This window comes from Euphorbia lathyris, chromosome 8 (genome assembly GCF_963576675.1).
Source record: "Euphorbia lathyris chromosome 8, ddEupLath1.1, whole genome shotgun sequence".
Taxonomy (NCBI): Eukaryota; Viridiplantae; Streptophyta; class Magnoliopsida; order Malpighiales; family Euphorbiaceae; genus Euphorbia; species Euphorbia lathyris.
The window spans coordinates 2332103-2345248 of record NC_088917.1 but is presented as its reverse complement, the minus strand read 5'-3'; the positions used below and the strand labels follow the sequence as shown (position 1 = coordinate 2345248).

Sequence of the window (13146 nt, the reverse complement as noted above, 5' to 3'; positions counted from 1 at the left end):
AATTGTTTAAAAAAAACCGCATCTAATCATATGTTTGTGATCTGTTATTAATAAGTGATAAAAAAAAGGCACATGTGAAGTGTAGATGACAAGATTCAGGACTGAGAAGACAGTTTGATGAATAATTTCTCAAATCGAGCCAATTTATCAACGTTAAGGGTAAATTTGCTCTTGGCTGCCAATGTCAATGGTAAAATTGCATCATTTTAGATATTATGGGTAAAATTGTTCCTGACTATAAATATTAGGCTATTTTTACACTTTTATCCCTTTATTTTACCAATCTTTTGCATGATAGCAGCCTTAATTGGGTTGGATCCTTAGCAAGGAAGGAATCAAAAGGGCAGTTTATGGATTGGTGAAGCAAAGTAATTAATTAATTAATTATTAATTTATGATAATTGGATTATTTATTATAGAATTAATGCGGTGGCAACGTGGGATATACAGTCTTGTAAGCAATGAAAATGAAAAGTAAAATTAATATTTAATTAATTTTTTTTTCCTTTTTCAAAAAGTTTAGGAGTAGGAGGGAGGGATAAAAAGATGGACATCAGTTAATATTTTTTAAATGCTTTTATAGAAAAAAAAAATTAAAAGTAATGCACCTTAATGAGTACGTAGAATTTGCTCATTCACCGTTAGATCTAGCTTTATTAGAATCCTAAGGTGGAGATTCAAAACATCCTGAGGCTTAGATTTAATAAGCCTATATCTAACGGTGAATGGGCAAATTCACTTGCTCATTAAGGTGAATGTGAAAATTCCTGGTGGAACGAAGGAAGTAGTTTCTATAGAGTTTTCAGTATTTTTTAGTAACCAATAGATGTTTAAGACCTCTAACTATGTTGGGATTCGTTGCTGAGGACAATCATTAATAAGGGGTGCTTAGAGTGTTTTCTCGTGATCTATGGACATTCAATTGAATTTTTTGGGTGTTATTATATGAAAATTTGATGCTCGGTACACTACTTTATGGAGTTTTCGGTGTTTTCGGTTTCAAGCTCCCTGATTTCTCTTGGATCCTTCACTAAAAATGAGCATAACGATAAAGAACCGACTCTATCTGGATTTGGTTCACGCTATAGTTGTTAGAGTCGCCTTAAATTGATTTTTTTTTTTGTAGCTACAAAAAGTTTAGAGGAATGAGAGGTGATATCAAGCGAATATAGAAATTATATGCGTGTTCTTATCAAAGGAAGTGAGAATGCATATCGCAAGAGGAGCCTCTGGATCAAACTAAACTAGAATGTGCAAACCCATAAAACACGTGGACCAATGAGAGAAGAGTTCTGAAATCACTCTGCTATTAGGTCCCTGAATCCATATAAATAAAACGTGTCACACAACTAAAACGTGTCACACAACTAAGTTACACACAAATATTCAAAACAATTTAACTTAATTGCTAAGTACTCATCTTTTCTAAACTCTACTAACTTTAGCATTAGAGTGGGATCGCCAGGATCCCAATTACTCATTTATTTACGTCAGAGAATTACTCTGAGATTTACTCATAACAAGAGATAACTCCAGTCTAGAGTCAAGTAAAGTCTCAAAACTACAAATGAACTTACTAGAGAACTTACAGATTATTCACTATAATGACGACAATGAAAATCAAATCCAATTAGCAACAATATAGGAGTCGCTTTCTTACCGTCAGTGATGGATGTAGGAGGTCAAAGGGGGCATTTGCCCCCCCCCCCCCCCCCCCCCCTCATCCCCTAAAAAAAAGAAATTTATTCCAAAAAAAATGGTTAAAGTGTAAAAATACCCTAACGTTTTTTATCAGGAACAATTTTACCCATAATGTCTAAAATGGTGCAATTTTACCCCTAATGTTGGAAGCCAAAAGAAATTTTACCCCTAACGTTGATAAATTGGGTCAATTTGAGAAATAATTCATCAAACTGTTTTCTCGGTCATGAATCTTGTCATCTACACTTCACGCATGCGTTATTTTATCAGTAACAAATCACAAACATATGTTGGGATGTAAAAAAATAAGAAAAAAATATTAAAAATATACTGTTTTTTTATACGAATTAGACAAAAAAATTTCAAAAAATTCACCGAATTTATAAATATTAATCTCTAATTTTATTATTAAATTACAAAAAACATTATATCATTTTTTAGAACAAATTGATATGCAATTTGTGCAAAATAAAGAAAAAAAGGATTGTATATTATAATAGTATCTGAAATTGATCCAATTTATCAACGTTAGGGGTAAAATTGCTCTTGGCTACAAACATTAAGGGTAAAATTGCACTATTTTAGACGTTAGGGTTAAAAAACATTAGGGGTATTTTTACTCTTGACTACAAACATTGGTCTAAAAAAATTTTACACAGAGTTTTAACTCCCCTCTCTCAAATCCTGGATCCGCCACTGCCGTCGGACCCGCTCCCTTAAATGGATTAATTAAAAAATAAATAATAAACTTTACAAAAAAGTTGGAAAGTGAGGGGTATAAAATAAATCAAATTGTCTAAATGAATTAAGGTCGGTGGCAGTCTCTATCAAAAGTAAGCAAGCAACAAGCTTTTTTGCTTTTGTCTTTGTCTGTGTCCTTTTCTTTTGGCTTAATATCTCTCCTAGATCCCTATATTTACCCCAAAATTGCAATTATTACTTTAAACTTTTAAAATTTTCTAAATAACTTGTATTTTAGCCAATTGTATTCAATAAACCCTTATTTTTATCCAACTGCATTCAATAACCATCTATTCTTATTCGATTGCACTTCGGGATAAAGGGAAAAAATACCCTTGATGTTGGCAGTTAGAAGCAATCTCACCCTTAACGTCTTAAATAGTGCAATTTTACTTCTATTGTTAAAATTTAAGAGCAATTTTACTCATAATCTTGATAGATTTAGTCAATTTGAAAAATAATTTATCAAACTATCTTTTTAATTATGAATTTTATCATCTCCACTGTATACGTGATTCATTTTATCTCCAACGTCGAAAATATTGTAATTTTACCCTAACATAGCGTGTTAAGAGCAATTTTACTTCTAAAATAGACTTTGTCAATTTAAGAAATAATTCATCAAATTATCTTCTTAATCATTAATTTTGTCTTCTTCCTTTTATATGTACATCATTTTAAACAAATTATATATATATATATATATGAAAATAAAATATATACACATGAAAAATAAATTATACTGTATTGTGTATGAGCTGAACAAAAAAAAATCAAAATTCAAATATTTCATCAAATTTAAAAATATATTCATTTCTAATTTTGTTATGAAATAACAAAAAACGGAATTTTTTTTTAGAACCAAGTGATATACTATTGATATAGAATCTGGGGTTTTTTCTTAATAAAGTCTGAAATTGATCTTGGTTAATGACAATCAACGTTAAGGATAAAATTGTACTATTTGAAACGTTATGGATAAAATTGCTCTTAGTTATCAATATTAGAGGTTTGCATCTTATCCCAAAACGTCAATTGCCCAAACTTTTAAAAATGTCAGGTAATATTACATTTCTTTGACACATGACGAAATGTATTTCCCATTTTCTACATATAAATATGAAATTATTAATTGTAGTTAGAAAATAATAAGAGTTCATTTGAAACTTTTGAAAATTCAAGCCGTCGTTAAAATTTTGGAACAAGTATAAAGGTCAACAAAACATGTTTTAGCTTAATACATCTTAAGCCCTTTATAATCGTATAAAAAGGCGTAAAACACTTTTTGGTCCCTGACCTATTCAAAATTTGTGCATTTGGCCTCTGACCTATTATTTGGTCATATTTGGCCCCTAACCTATCAAATTAGATAAAATTCAACCCAAATTGAATAAAAAATTAACTGTGTTGAAAAATTAACGGCAGTAACCAATACAAAAATGACACATGACAACATAAATAAAATTAATTTTTACTCTATCGGAACACTAGAAAAGTTTTTAGGATTTTTTTACTGTGTAAAATAGTTACTATTGCCATCTCTAGTTGAAAATTAATTTTATTTATATGTCATGTGTCGTTTTTGTATTGGCGACTGCCGTTAATTTTCTAACAAAGTTAATTTTCCATTCAATATGGGTTGAATTTTATCTAATTTGATAGGTCAAGAGCCAAATGTGACGAAATAATAGATCAGGGGTCAAATGCATAAATTTTGGATAGGTCATGGGTCAAAAAGTGCTTTAAGCCCGTATAAAAATTCAATTAGCCTTGCACTTTGAAAAAAAAAATTGACTTTTCTAAATTTGTTTAAAATGACCATTTGATTCTATGATATTAACCTGTATATGAACTTTCTTAAAATAATTATTACCTCTGTAAAACTTGCTTAAAAGGTACAAATTTCAAGTTTTCCAAAATATATTCTTACCCGTCGCGTGAATTTTAGGGAATTAATAGATCATTTTAAACAAATCCAAAAAGTAAATACAACATTTTAAAAGTATAAAGCGCAATTCGCTATTTTGGACAAATACACAGAACTAGGGATGTGTTAATTTTTTGTTAGCTTAATACATCTTTGCCCTACTAAATTTGTTTAAATTTACTTCTCACACTTGAACTATATTAAAGTGGTATATTGCCCATTAAATTTGCTTAAATATAAATATTTTAATTTTTTTAAATCTCTCCTTACTCTGTCATATCGATTTTAAACGTTTAGAGTATCTCCAAGAGACTTTTAGTGCACTCTCTAAAAATAATATAAATAATTGATTCTTAGTGATTTAAGAGTAACTAAGATATATCATGTCCAACAATACTTTTTATATTCACTCCTTATTTATTACTCCATCTGTTTCATATTACATGTCGTTTTAGAGAGTTGTATAGAAATTAATGATATTAGAAAAAAAAAATTGTTACCTCTAATTTATTGATTCCACTATTTATTTATTCTATAATAAGTTCATTATTCTAATTAATTTTTATAAACCCACGTTTTATAGCAGGAAAAATGATGACTTAACGTGTACCGAATGTCGTTTTAGAGAGTTGTATAGAAATTAATGATATTAGAAAAAAGACATTGTTATCTCTAATTTATTGATTCCACTATTTATTTATTCTATAATAAGTCCATTATTCTAATTAATTTTTATAAACCCACGTTTTATAGCAGGAAAAATGATGACTTAACGTGTACTGATCATATAAAATGACATGTATAATTAAACAAAAAAGAATCTCTAGAAAGAAAGACATGTAATATGAGACAGATGTAGCATTTTATAATTAAAATTATTCATGATTGATTTATTTACGAATAGTGAAAGGAGCTATTTAATAATAAATTATTAATAAAAAATGAAGTTATGAGACACTAATAGATGGAGAGAGGCTTCCAATAGAAAGTGCCTAAAAGAGTGCCAGCTGATGTGGCATCAGGTTTGACAATTTTTAAAGGGTGCCCATTATTGGAGTGATTGTGAGTGCAAGGAAAGTTGCCAATTTTTGGCAACCCTGTTTATTATTTTTTAATATAAAATTTGTGATCCATCTCCTAGAAATAATAAAATCTGGAGCCTTTTATTTTTAATATTTATAATAAAATAATAATTTATAGGATTATAATGGTAACTTTTCAAACAACCTCTATTGGAGCATTTTTTAAATAAAAGTTGTCAAAAGTGATGTGGATGAAAGAGACAATAAAATATTATATTTTAGGATTATGTGTTAAGTTTTGACACTCTTTTAGGCGGAAAATTATTAGAAGCACCGGGTTCTCCATGTCAAACGGAGGACCTTCCATACATATTTTGACACGTGTAACATGGATCCGCGTATATTATAAGAGGTCTCACTATTTTAATTATTACGTGGGTTCACAAGACACGTGTCCAAATGTGAATTGGGGGTCCTCCGAGTGACATGGAAGATCCGGTGCTTAATATAAGAACTCCTTTTAGGCACCCTCTGTTGGAGAAACTCTAATATGTGGATATAGACTCTTTATTAATAGAGATGATGTAGAAGCTGTTAGTGATTTAAAGAGCCATTAAGAGACTGTTGGAACTCATTTTTAATTCTCATTCCTCAAATTTTAACTTGAGAGTCAAACTAAAAGGCGGTTAGAGATGCTCTTAATATATCACATTAAACAAATTTATAGTGTCAATTGAACATTTTAAAAGTACATAAGGACTAAAGATGTATTTATCCTTTTCTTTTCTTTTTTCCTTTTATTTTCTAGTCAGTACTCCATCTTTCTCTTCTTCTATATAAGAATCCAACACCACCTCTATTTCCTTCCCCTTTTCCCTCTTCTTCCTCCTCCTCCTCTCTAATCTTCTGATTAACAGAGGAATCTAATTTAATTTAATTTAATTTAATTAAGTTAATTAATTAAATGAAGCGGAAAGGAGCCGGCGGAGGTGGAGACATGAAGCGAAGTGAATCGGAGATCGCTCTTGAAGAAGTAGTGAAGAAGACGAGTCTGAGTTGTACGGATTCTAATAAGACGATGTCGTTGAGAGATTTTCATCATACTTTTTCTAATTCCGATCTCGATTACTCCTTTCTCCCGGATGTTCTTTTTTCCGATCTTCATCATCGGGTAATTACTGATTAACTTGCTTAATCTCTGTTTATGTTTCTTAATTCATTTTTAGCTTTTTCTTCGTAGAGAAATGAGTATTAGATGTATACAGACCTTTTCATGGCCAGGTTCGGGCCGGACCTAGCCGACTTTTATCTAAACATGTTGAACCCAAACACAGCTCAGTACGTTGTTAATTTAGACAGGTTTGAGCTGCACCGGACTCCGGTTAAAAAAAATTCAAATCTCCAAGTTCAGTACATATAAACCCATCTATATAAGTATAACTTTTTAGGACTTTTTATATGAAAATTCTATCAAATTATAAAATTACAATTAAATCATTTTTTAAAATTTAATTCTCAATCCATCACTATTTTCTATATATTACAAATAAAATATGATTTTATGTTTTAATTTATAAATTTTGGATCTCAATTCATAAATTATAAACCATAAAAAAATATCTTAACCCTTAATTCATAAAACATAATTCTTAAAATATATGGAAAAATAATGATTTATTTAATTTGACATTATTTAAATTAGTATTTGATATAGTTGTAAATAATTTTTAAAATCTGAATTTTTGTATAAATTTCCATAATTTTTAATAATAAGAAATTAAATTTACATATAAAAATAAATTAATAGGCGGCCCGGATTGTGTCGGTCCATGTTATTTTTATAAATTACAAACCCGTCCAAAAAAGAGACGGGCTTTAGCAGGTCTAGACCGGACTGGGTCTAAAGATAAATTTTCATGTCCAAACCCGATCTAGGAGTACGGGTCTGGGCGGGCCGGACGGGTATCCAGGCACGTGAACAGATCTAAATGTATATAGGTTTTGAATGGGTAATTACATCCATGCCCCTCAACTTATGACTCGTGAACTTTAAATTTGGATGTTATGACCTCTAAACTTTACATCGTACTAATATAATGACGTATGAACTTTGCACTTTACTAACTTAATAGCTTTTTTATGGGTAAATTATACCAAGGCCGCCGAACTTTGTACTTACTTTTATTATGTTCTTTGAACTTCAAAATCGAACATTGTGTCCGTTGAACTTTACATTTTAGTACCATAATGGTTTTTTTTCACGTTTATCGATATGATCACTCCAATAATAGCTAAACCTTCAATATAGAACTGGTAGAAATGATATTCTGAGTAAGTTTAATGCTTAATTTTTTTTGGGTTTGAGGTTATTTAAGCGTTTTTAGTTAGGAATGAGAAAGTTATTGTTTAGAGAGCGAAAATATCCAAAATTTGGTTTGTAAAGAAAATGGTATAGGAAATATAGTTTTAAACAAATTTAATTTTTGAATTTTGTTCGGAGATATAAATTCGATAAATAAAAATGCAATTTTAAACACACGAAATGAGTAATGCTTTTTAACTGAATTAGATTCATAACTATTTTTCCGAGCTTAATGGTCCATTTTTTTCAGCTGCTCATGTTTTCGGTTTGCTGTTACGGATATGCAACATATATTAGTTGATTTTTTGTCTAAAAAGCAACTGTTTCGAATTTTTATCAAACGATTTTTGTCTCTGTTTAGATTTAAAAAGAAAAAAGTAGTTCCGAAAAATGAAAATAGACTGGCATTAAATATGTATTAATTATAATTGACTGAAAGTTTAGTATATAAAATTGAAAATTGTATGTTTAATTAACAAAAATAGAAAAGATCAACGGGTTAAAGATGATTATTTTTCAAATATATATTAGATATTAAAGTAAAAGAATATGAATTTGCTCTAATTTGTAAATAAAATTGTAACAGGAGATGAACAGTGGAGTGCCGGAATCCATAATATGGTCGGAGAATATGACGGAAAAGAATTCATCGTCACCACTTATTGATGCACACTCCTCCATCTACGGTACTATTCTTTATGATCATCTCCTAATTCATATATTATTGTCTATGGCCGGGCCGAGCTGGACCGGGTTTAACGGGTTTTTATTTAAAAATACTATGGTCCTGTTTGGGAATTAGCTGTTAGCTGTTAGCTGATTACATTAGCTGATTTGACTAGCTGATTTGATTAGCTGTTTGTGTAGACCTGTTTGGTAAAAATTAGCTAATTGATAATAGCGGTTTGTGCAAAAAGACGAATAAAGGCATTTCTTTTTTTAATACATAAAAATATATTTAAAATAATTAGGGTTAAAGAAGTCCATTAATTTTAATATTTCAAAACACTAATGGAAAAGGCTCCAAAAAAGGAGCTTTTTCTAAATTAGCGTTTTCATCCCAAAACTCTCTTCCAAACCTCTCTCCACCAAACACTGCCATCAGCGGTTTCAGTGGTCAAACCGCTAAAGTTGGTGAAAATCGCTCTTTTTATCCCAAAACGCTCTTTACCAAACAGGGCCTATGTAAAATTTGTTAATTTAGGCGAATCCGAACCGGGTTAGGTTCGGAACTTTTATAAAATTCCAAGTCCAGTCCAAATAAACCGATCTAAAAAAATTTACTTATTTTTAGTTATAAAAAATCAAATTTATATTTAAAAATAAATATTTAATACATAAATATATAAATTTATTAATTAATATTAATAGGCGTGTCGGACTGAGCAGACCTATACTATTTTTATAGAGGAAATTCTATCAAAAATCAAATTTATATATTATTTTACATTTAATTTTATCCTTTCATTTTTTCCTTTTAAATAATATCAGAATTTGATACTCTTATTTTTAATTTTATCAAATTATTTTAAAAAATTGGTAAATTCTGATAATTTTAAATTAGTGACAAATTATATTTTTTTTAGTATTTCGATATTTGTAAATATTTAATCTATCCATAACTATTATATAACTAATCCATTTTATATATATCAAGCCTGCTCAAAAATAGATGGGCTTTAGCGGGCCTGATCTGGTTGGGCCTAAGGTCAAGTTTCCTTGCCCAAGAGACACGGATCTAGGCGGGTTTATGACAGGTCTAGTTTGAATACATGATTGTTCTGTTGGAGGGAGCTAATTTTACACATACATGCATAAAAAAAATATTTCCCAAATCGAATTCGCTCAATTTTTTTGTGTTTTCATCTGAGTAGTTCAGAACTAATTTTTCCGTGTCATTTGACAGTTGACAGTCCAATATCACAAGCAAAAGACGACCAAACAAGAGTGACGAGTACCGGTTCGTCACACGACCAATCTGATGACGACGAAGAAGATATTGAGACCGAAGCCGGTCCCTGCGAACAAAGCACTAATCCTATCGATTTAAGACGAATTCGAAGGTTTTATTTACACTTGTTAATTCTCTCTATATGTTCATAATTTCTATAAATTTGGAATTCAATTCATGAAATTGTACATGTTTCAGGATGGTTTCGAATCGAGAGTCGGCTAGGCGATCCAGAAAAAGAAAGCAAGCACACTTACAAGATCTTGAGTCACAGGTACGAACATTACCGACAGAATATTCGGTCGGTAATCTACAATTCCGTCAGTAAAGTTTCAGAATCTGCGACATGACAGCTGACCGAATTGGAGGCAGATTTTCCGTCGGTGATTCTATAATATCCCGAAAAATCTGTGTTTCTTTGCTTAATTTTTGTCAATTGACTCCGAGTATTTGGTTTTGGTTTCGTCACTGACAGGTAGAGCAACTAATAGGTGAAAATGCAACTCTGTATAAGCAGCTTTCTGATGCTTCTCAACACTATCGCCATGCCGATACTAATCATCGAGTCCTTAAAGCCGATGTTGAGGCTTTGAGAGCCAAGGTATATATTATATATTTACTAAAATAAATAAAGAATACGTTATGCTCGGTCAATACGAAATCAATTTTCAATACAAAATTTAATTCCATTCATATTATCAAATTTAAAATTTTCAATTCAAAAATAGATTTCGGGAAAAAGTGTAAAGAAAATAATGTGGTTTCATTAATTTGCACGTACGAGAATGTTTTTTTTTTTTTACAAATAGGGTGATCAGGTATGGAGATTATGCCCTTAAGTCCGTTCACATGGTCTGACTTGTGTCGAGAGCGGTCCTTTAAATACTCTTCGATTATCAAATTAGAGAGGGATTATAGAAAGATGAGAAATTTAACGGCACTTCCGGAGTAATACTTCTGACTAATGAAAATTGGTTTGAATACCACTACATGGGTATGATTAGTGGAAAGAAAAGTATTAAGTACCCTAAAATTTTTGGGTCAAATACATGAATATCATAATTAAGTAAAAAATTACAACTAAGTCATATAACCAAATTTAATTCTTAATTTGTCATTATTCTCTATATATTATGATTTTACACCATAATTTAAAAAATTTAGACTCTAATTCATAAATCATAAACCCTAAAAAATATATTCTAGATTTCTAATTTATAAATTTCAATTCTTAAAATATATTAAAAGTACTGATTTTGTTTGAGATAATCTAAAATTATGACTTGACATAATTGTAAATAGTTTTTAAAAGATGAATTTCTGTATAATTTTTCCAAAATTTTAGCATGTGTAGAGAGATTATAAGGTGTTAGTGGATCAAGGTTGTTTATTGAGCCCAATGGGCCATATTTTTGGGTTGGTCTTATAAAGGTATAATGGGCCTAGGCCTGCTTCTCTGTTAGGCTTTATGGACGTAGGCTCACTTGTCACATCACATGATATGTTGTTTACATTATTAAAAAAAAAATATATATATATATTGGTGTTAATTTTGATGACATGATACGTTGATTTATTGATTTCGATGATATGATATATTTATTTATTAACTTATTTATATGTTGTAATAAAATATTAGTTTTGGTGATGTGTCGTATTGACTTGCTGACACTATCAACGATGTTAGTTAAAAAAAAAAATTCTCCGCTAATCGTGTAAAGTACAAATCGTCTTTTATAAACAAAAATAATGGATTGAGTCCTTTACTTGCAAATCAATGAAATCATAATGATTTTTTTTTTTTTACTTTTCCCTAGACATGTTCACGAGCCTAGGTATCCATTCAGGTCCATTTCTCCTATGCCGGGCTTGCCCAAGAAAATTTGATTGAGTTTGAAATTTATAAAAATAGTCCGACCGGTCCCACCCTATTAATATTGTATTAAAATTTATTTTTTTATCATTAATATTATATATTTTTTTAGGTTACTTATATGGTGATGGACTTAGGATTTGATATTTGGGAAAATTACACAAAAATTCGTCTTTTAGTAACTATTTACAACTATGTCAAGTTATAATTTTAGATTATATCAAACTAGTAAAATCAGTATTTTTTTATATATTTTAAGGATTAGAATTTATAAATTAGAAGTCTAGAATATATTTTCTAGGGTTTATGATTTATAAATTGGAGTCTAGAATTTTTAAATTATGATTTTATATCATAATATATAAAGAATAATGACATATTAAGAATTAAGTTTGGTGATATGATTTAATTGTAATTTTGTACTTAATTATGATATTCATGTATTTGACCCTAGATAAAAACCCGTTGAACTCGGTCCAGCCCAAATTAAAAGATGAAGAGTATAATCAAGGGTCAAATACATGAATATCATAATTAAGTACAAAATTACAACTAAGTCATATTACCAAATTTAATTCTTAATATGTCATTATTTTCTACATATTATGATTTTACACTATAATTTAAAACTTCTAGACTCCAATTCATAAATAATAAACCCTACAAAATATATTCTAGATTCCTAATTTATAAATTCTAATCCTTAAAATATATTAAAAGTACCGATTTTATTAGTTTGACATAATCCAAAATTATGACTTGACATAGTTGTAAATAATTTCTAAAACATGAATTTCTGTGTAATTTTCCCTATAATCAATGAGCTTAAAGATAAAGGAATTCCTAGACATTATTGATTTATATTAATTAAAAAATATAGTAATTTAAATTTATATTAATTACTTATATCGAGATATATTGTTTTTCTAAAAAATTATCTTTCTTACGTAGGTGAAGTTGGCTGAAGATATGGTGACCCGAGGGTCATTTATAGTGCAGAATCATCAAAATCTGGCTACAAATTCAAATTCAGGAGTGAGTAATCAAAATCTACGAAGAGTTGCGAGTGTTTCTCCGACGATCACCATTAATGGAGATGAAGCTATCCCGATGACTAATCCACCGTCCATCTTTACCGATTCTGTTAGTTGCGTCACCGATCTCTGGCATTAAAATTTCTTATCTCTCGCTTGTTTTTGTTAATTAGCGTTTAGTGTCTTCTTAATTAGTAATTAGTAATATCTTTGTATGGCTGTAATCATTGTATGATTTATTAAGGTAATGAAAATGCTAGTTTGAAAATTTTGAGCTCATTATATAGAATGTTATCTTTCGCGGTGAGTATCGATTCGGTTTAATATAATCGAATTGTCGATCAATCGAATTGGAATCTACCTCAAAATTAAAATCGAACCAAATAAGCTTAATAACCAATATATGTGACTATTTTCTATATATTACAAATAAAATATGATCTTATGTTCTAATTTATAAATTTTAGACCTCAATTCATAAATCATAAACCATAAAAAAATATATCTTAACCCCTAGTTAGTACTCGATATAGTT

At 29.5% G+C, this 13146-nt stretch overlaps 1 protein-coding gene across 1 annotated transcript; it reads left to right on the top strand.

Annotated features, from left to right (window-relative positions):
* The first annotated feature begins 6247 nt into the window (after positions 1-6247).
* Positions 6248-12889, top strand: LOC136201975 (basic leucine zipper 9). Its single transcript, XM_065992375.1, has 6 exons — positions 6248-6562; positions 8340-8439; positions 9660-9816; positions 9903-9978; positions 10180-10305; positions 12529-12889. Exons 1-6 carry the CDS (start codon positions 6356-6358, stop codon positions 12748-12750), a joined length of 888 nt encoding a protein of 295 aa, XP_065848447.1. The 5' UTR covers positions 6248-6355; the 3' UTR covers positions 12751-12889.
* Positions 12890-13146: the final 257 nt, after the last annotated feature.

What these genes read in the sequence shown, in the direction of transcription:
- LOC136201975 (XM_065992375.1), top strand. Translation starts at nt 6,356, where the DNA reads ATGAAGCGGAAAGGAGCCGGCGGAGGTGGAGACATGAAGCGAAGTGAA. An exon ending in TACAAGATCTTGAGTCACAG is followed by an intron (nt 9,979 to 10,179) that starts GTACGAACATTA and finishes CGTCACTGACAG; the next exon opens with GTAGAGCAACTAATAGGTGA. An exon ending in TTGAGGCTTTGAGAGCCAAG is followed by an intron (nt 10,306 to 12,528) that starts GTATATATTATA and finishes TTTCTTACGTAG; the next exon opens with GTGAAGTTGGCTGAAGATAT.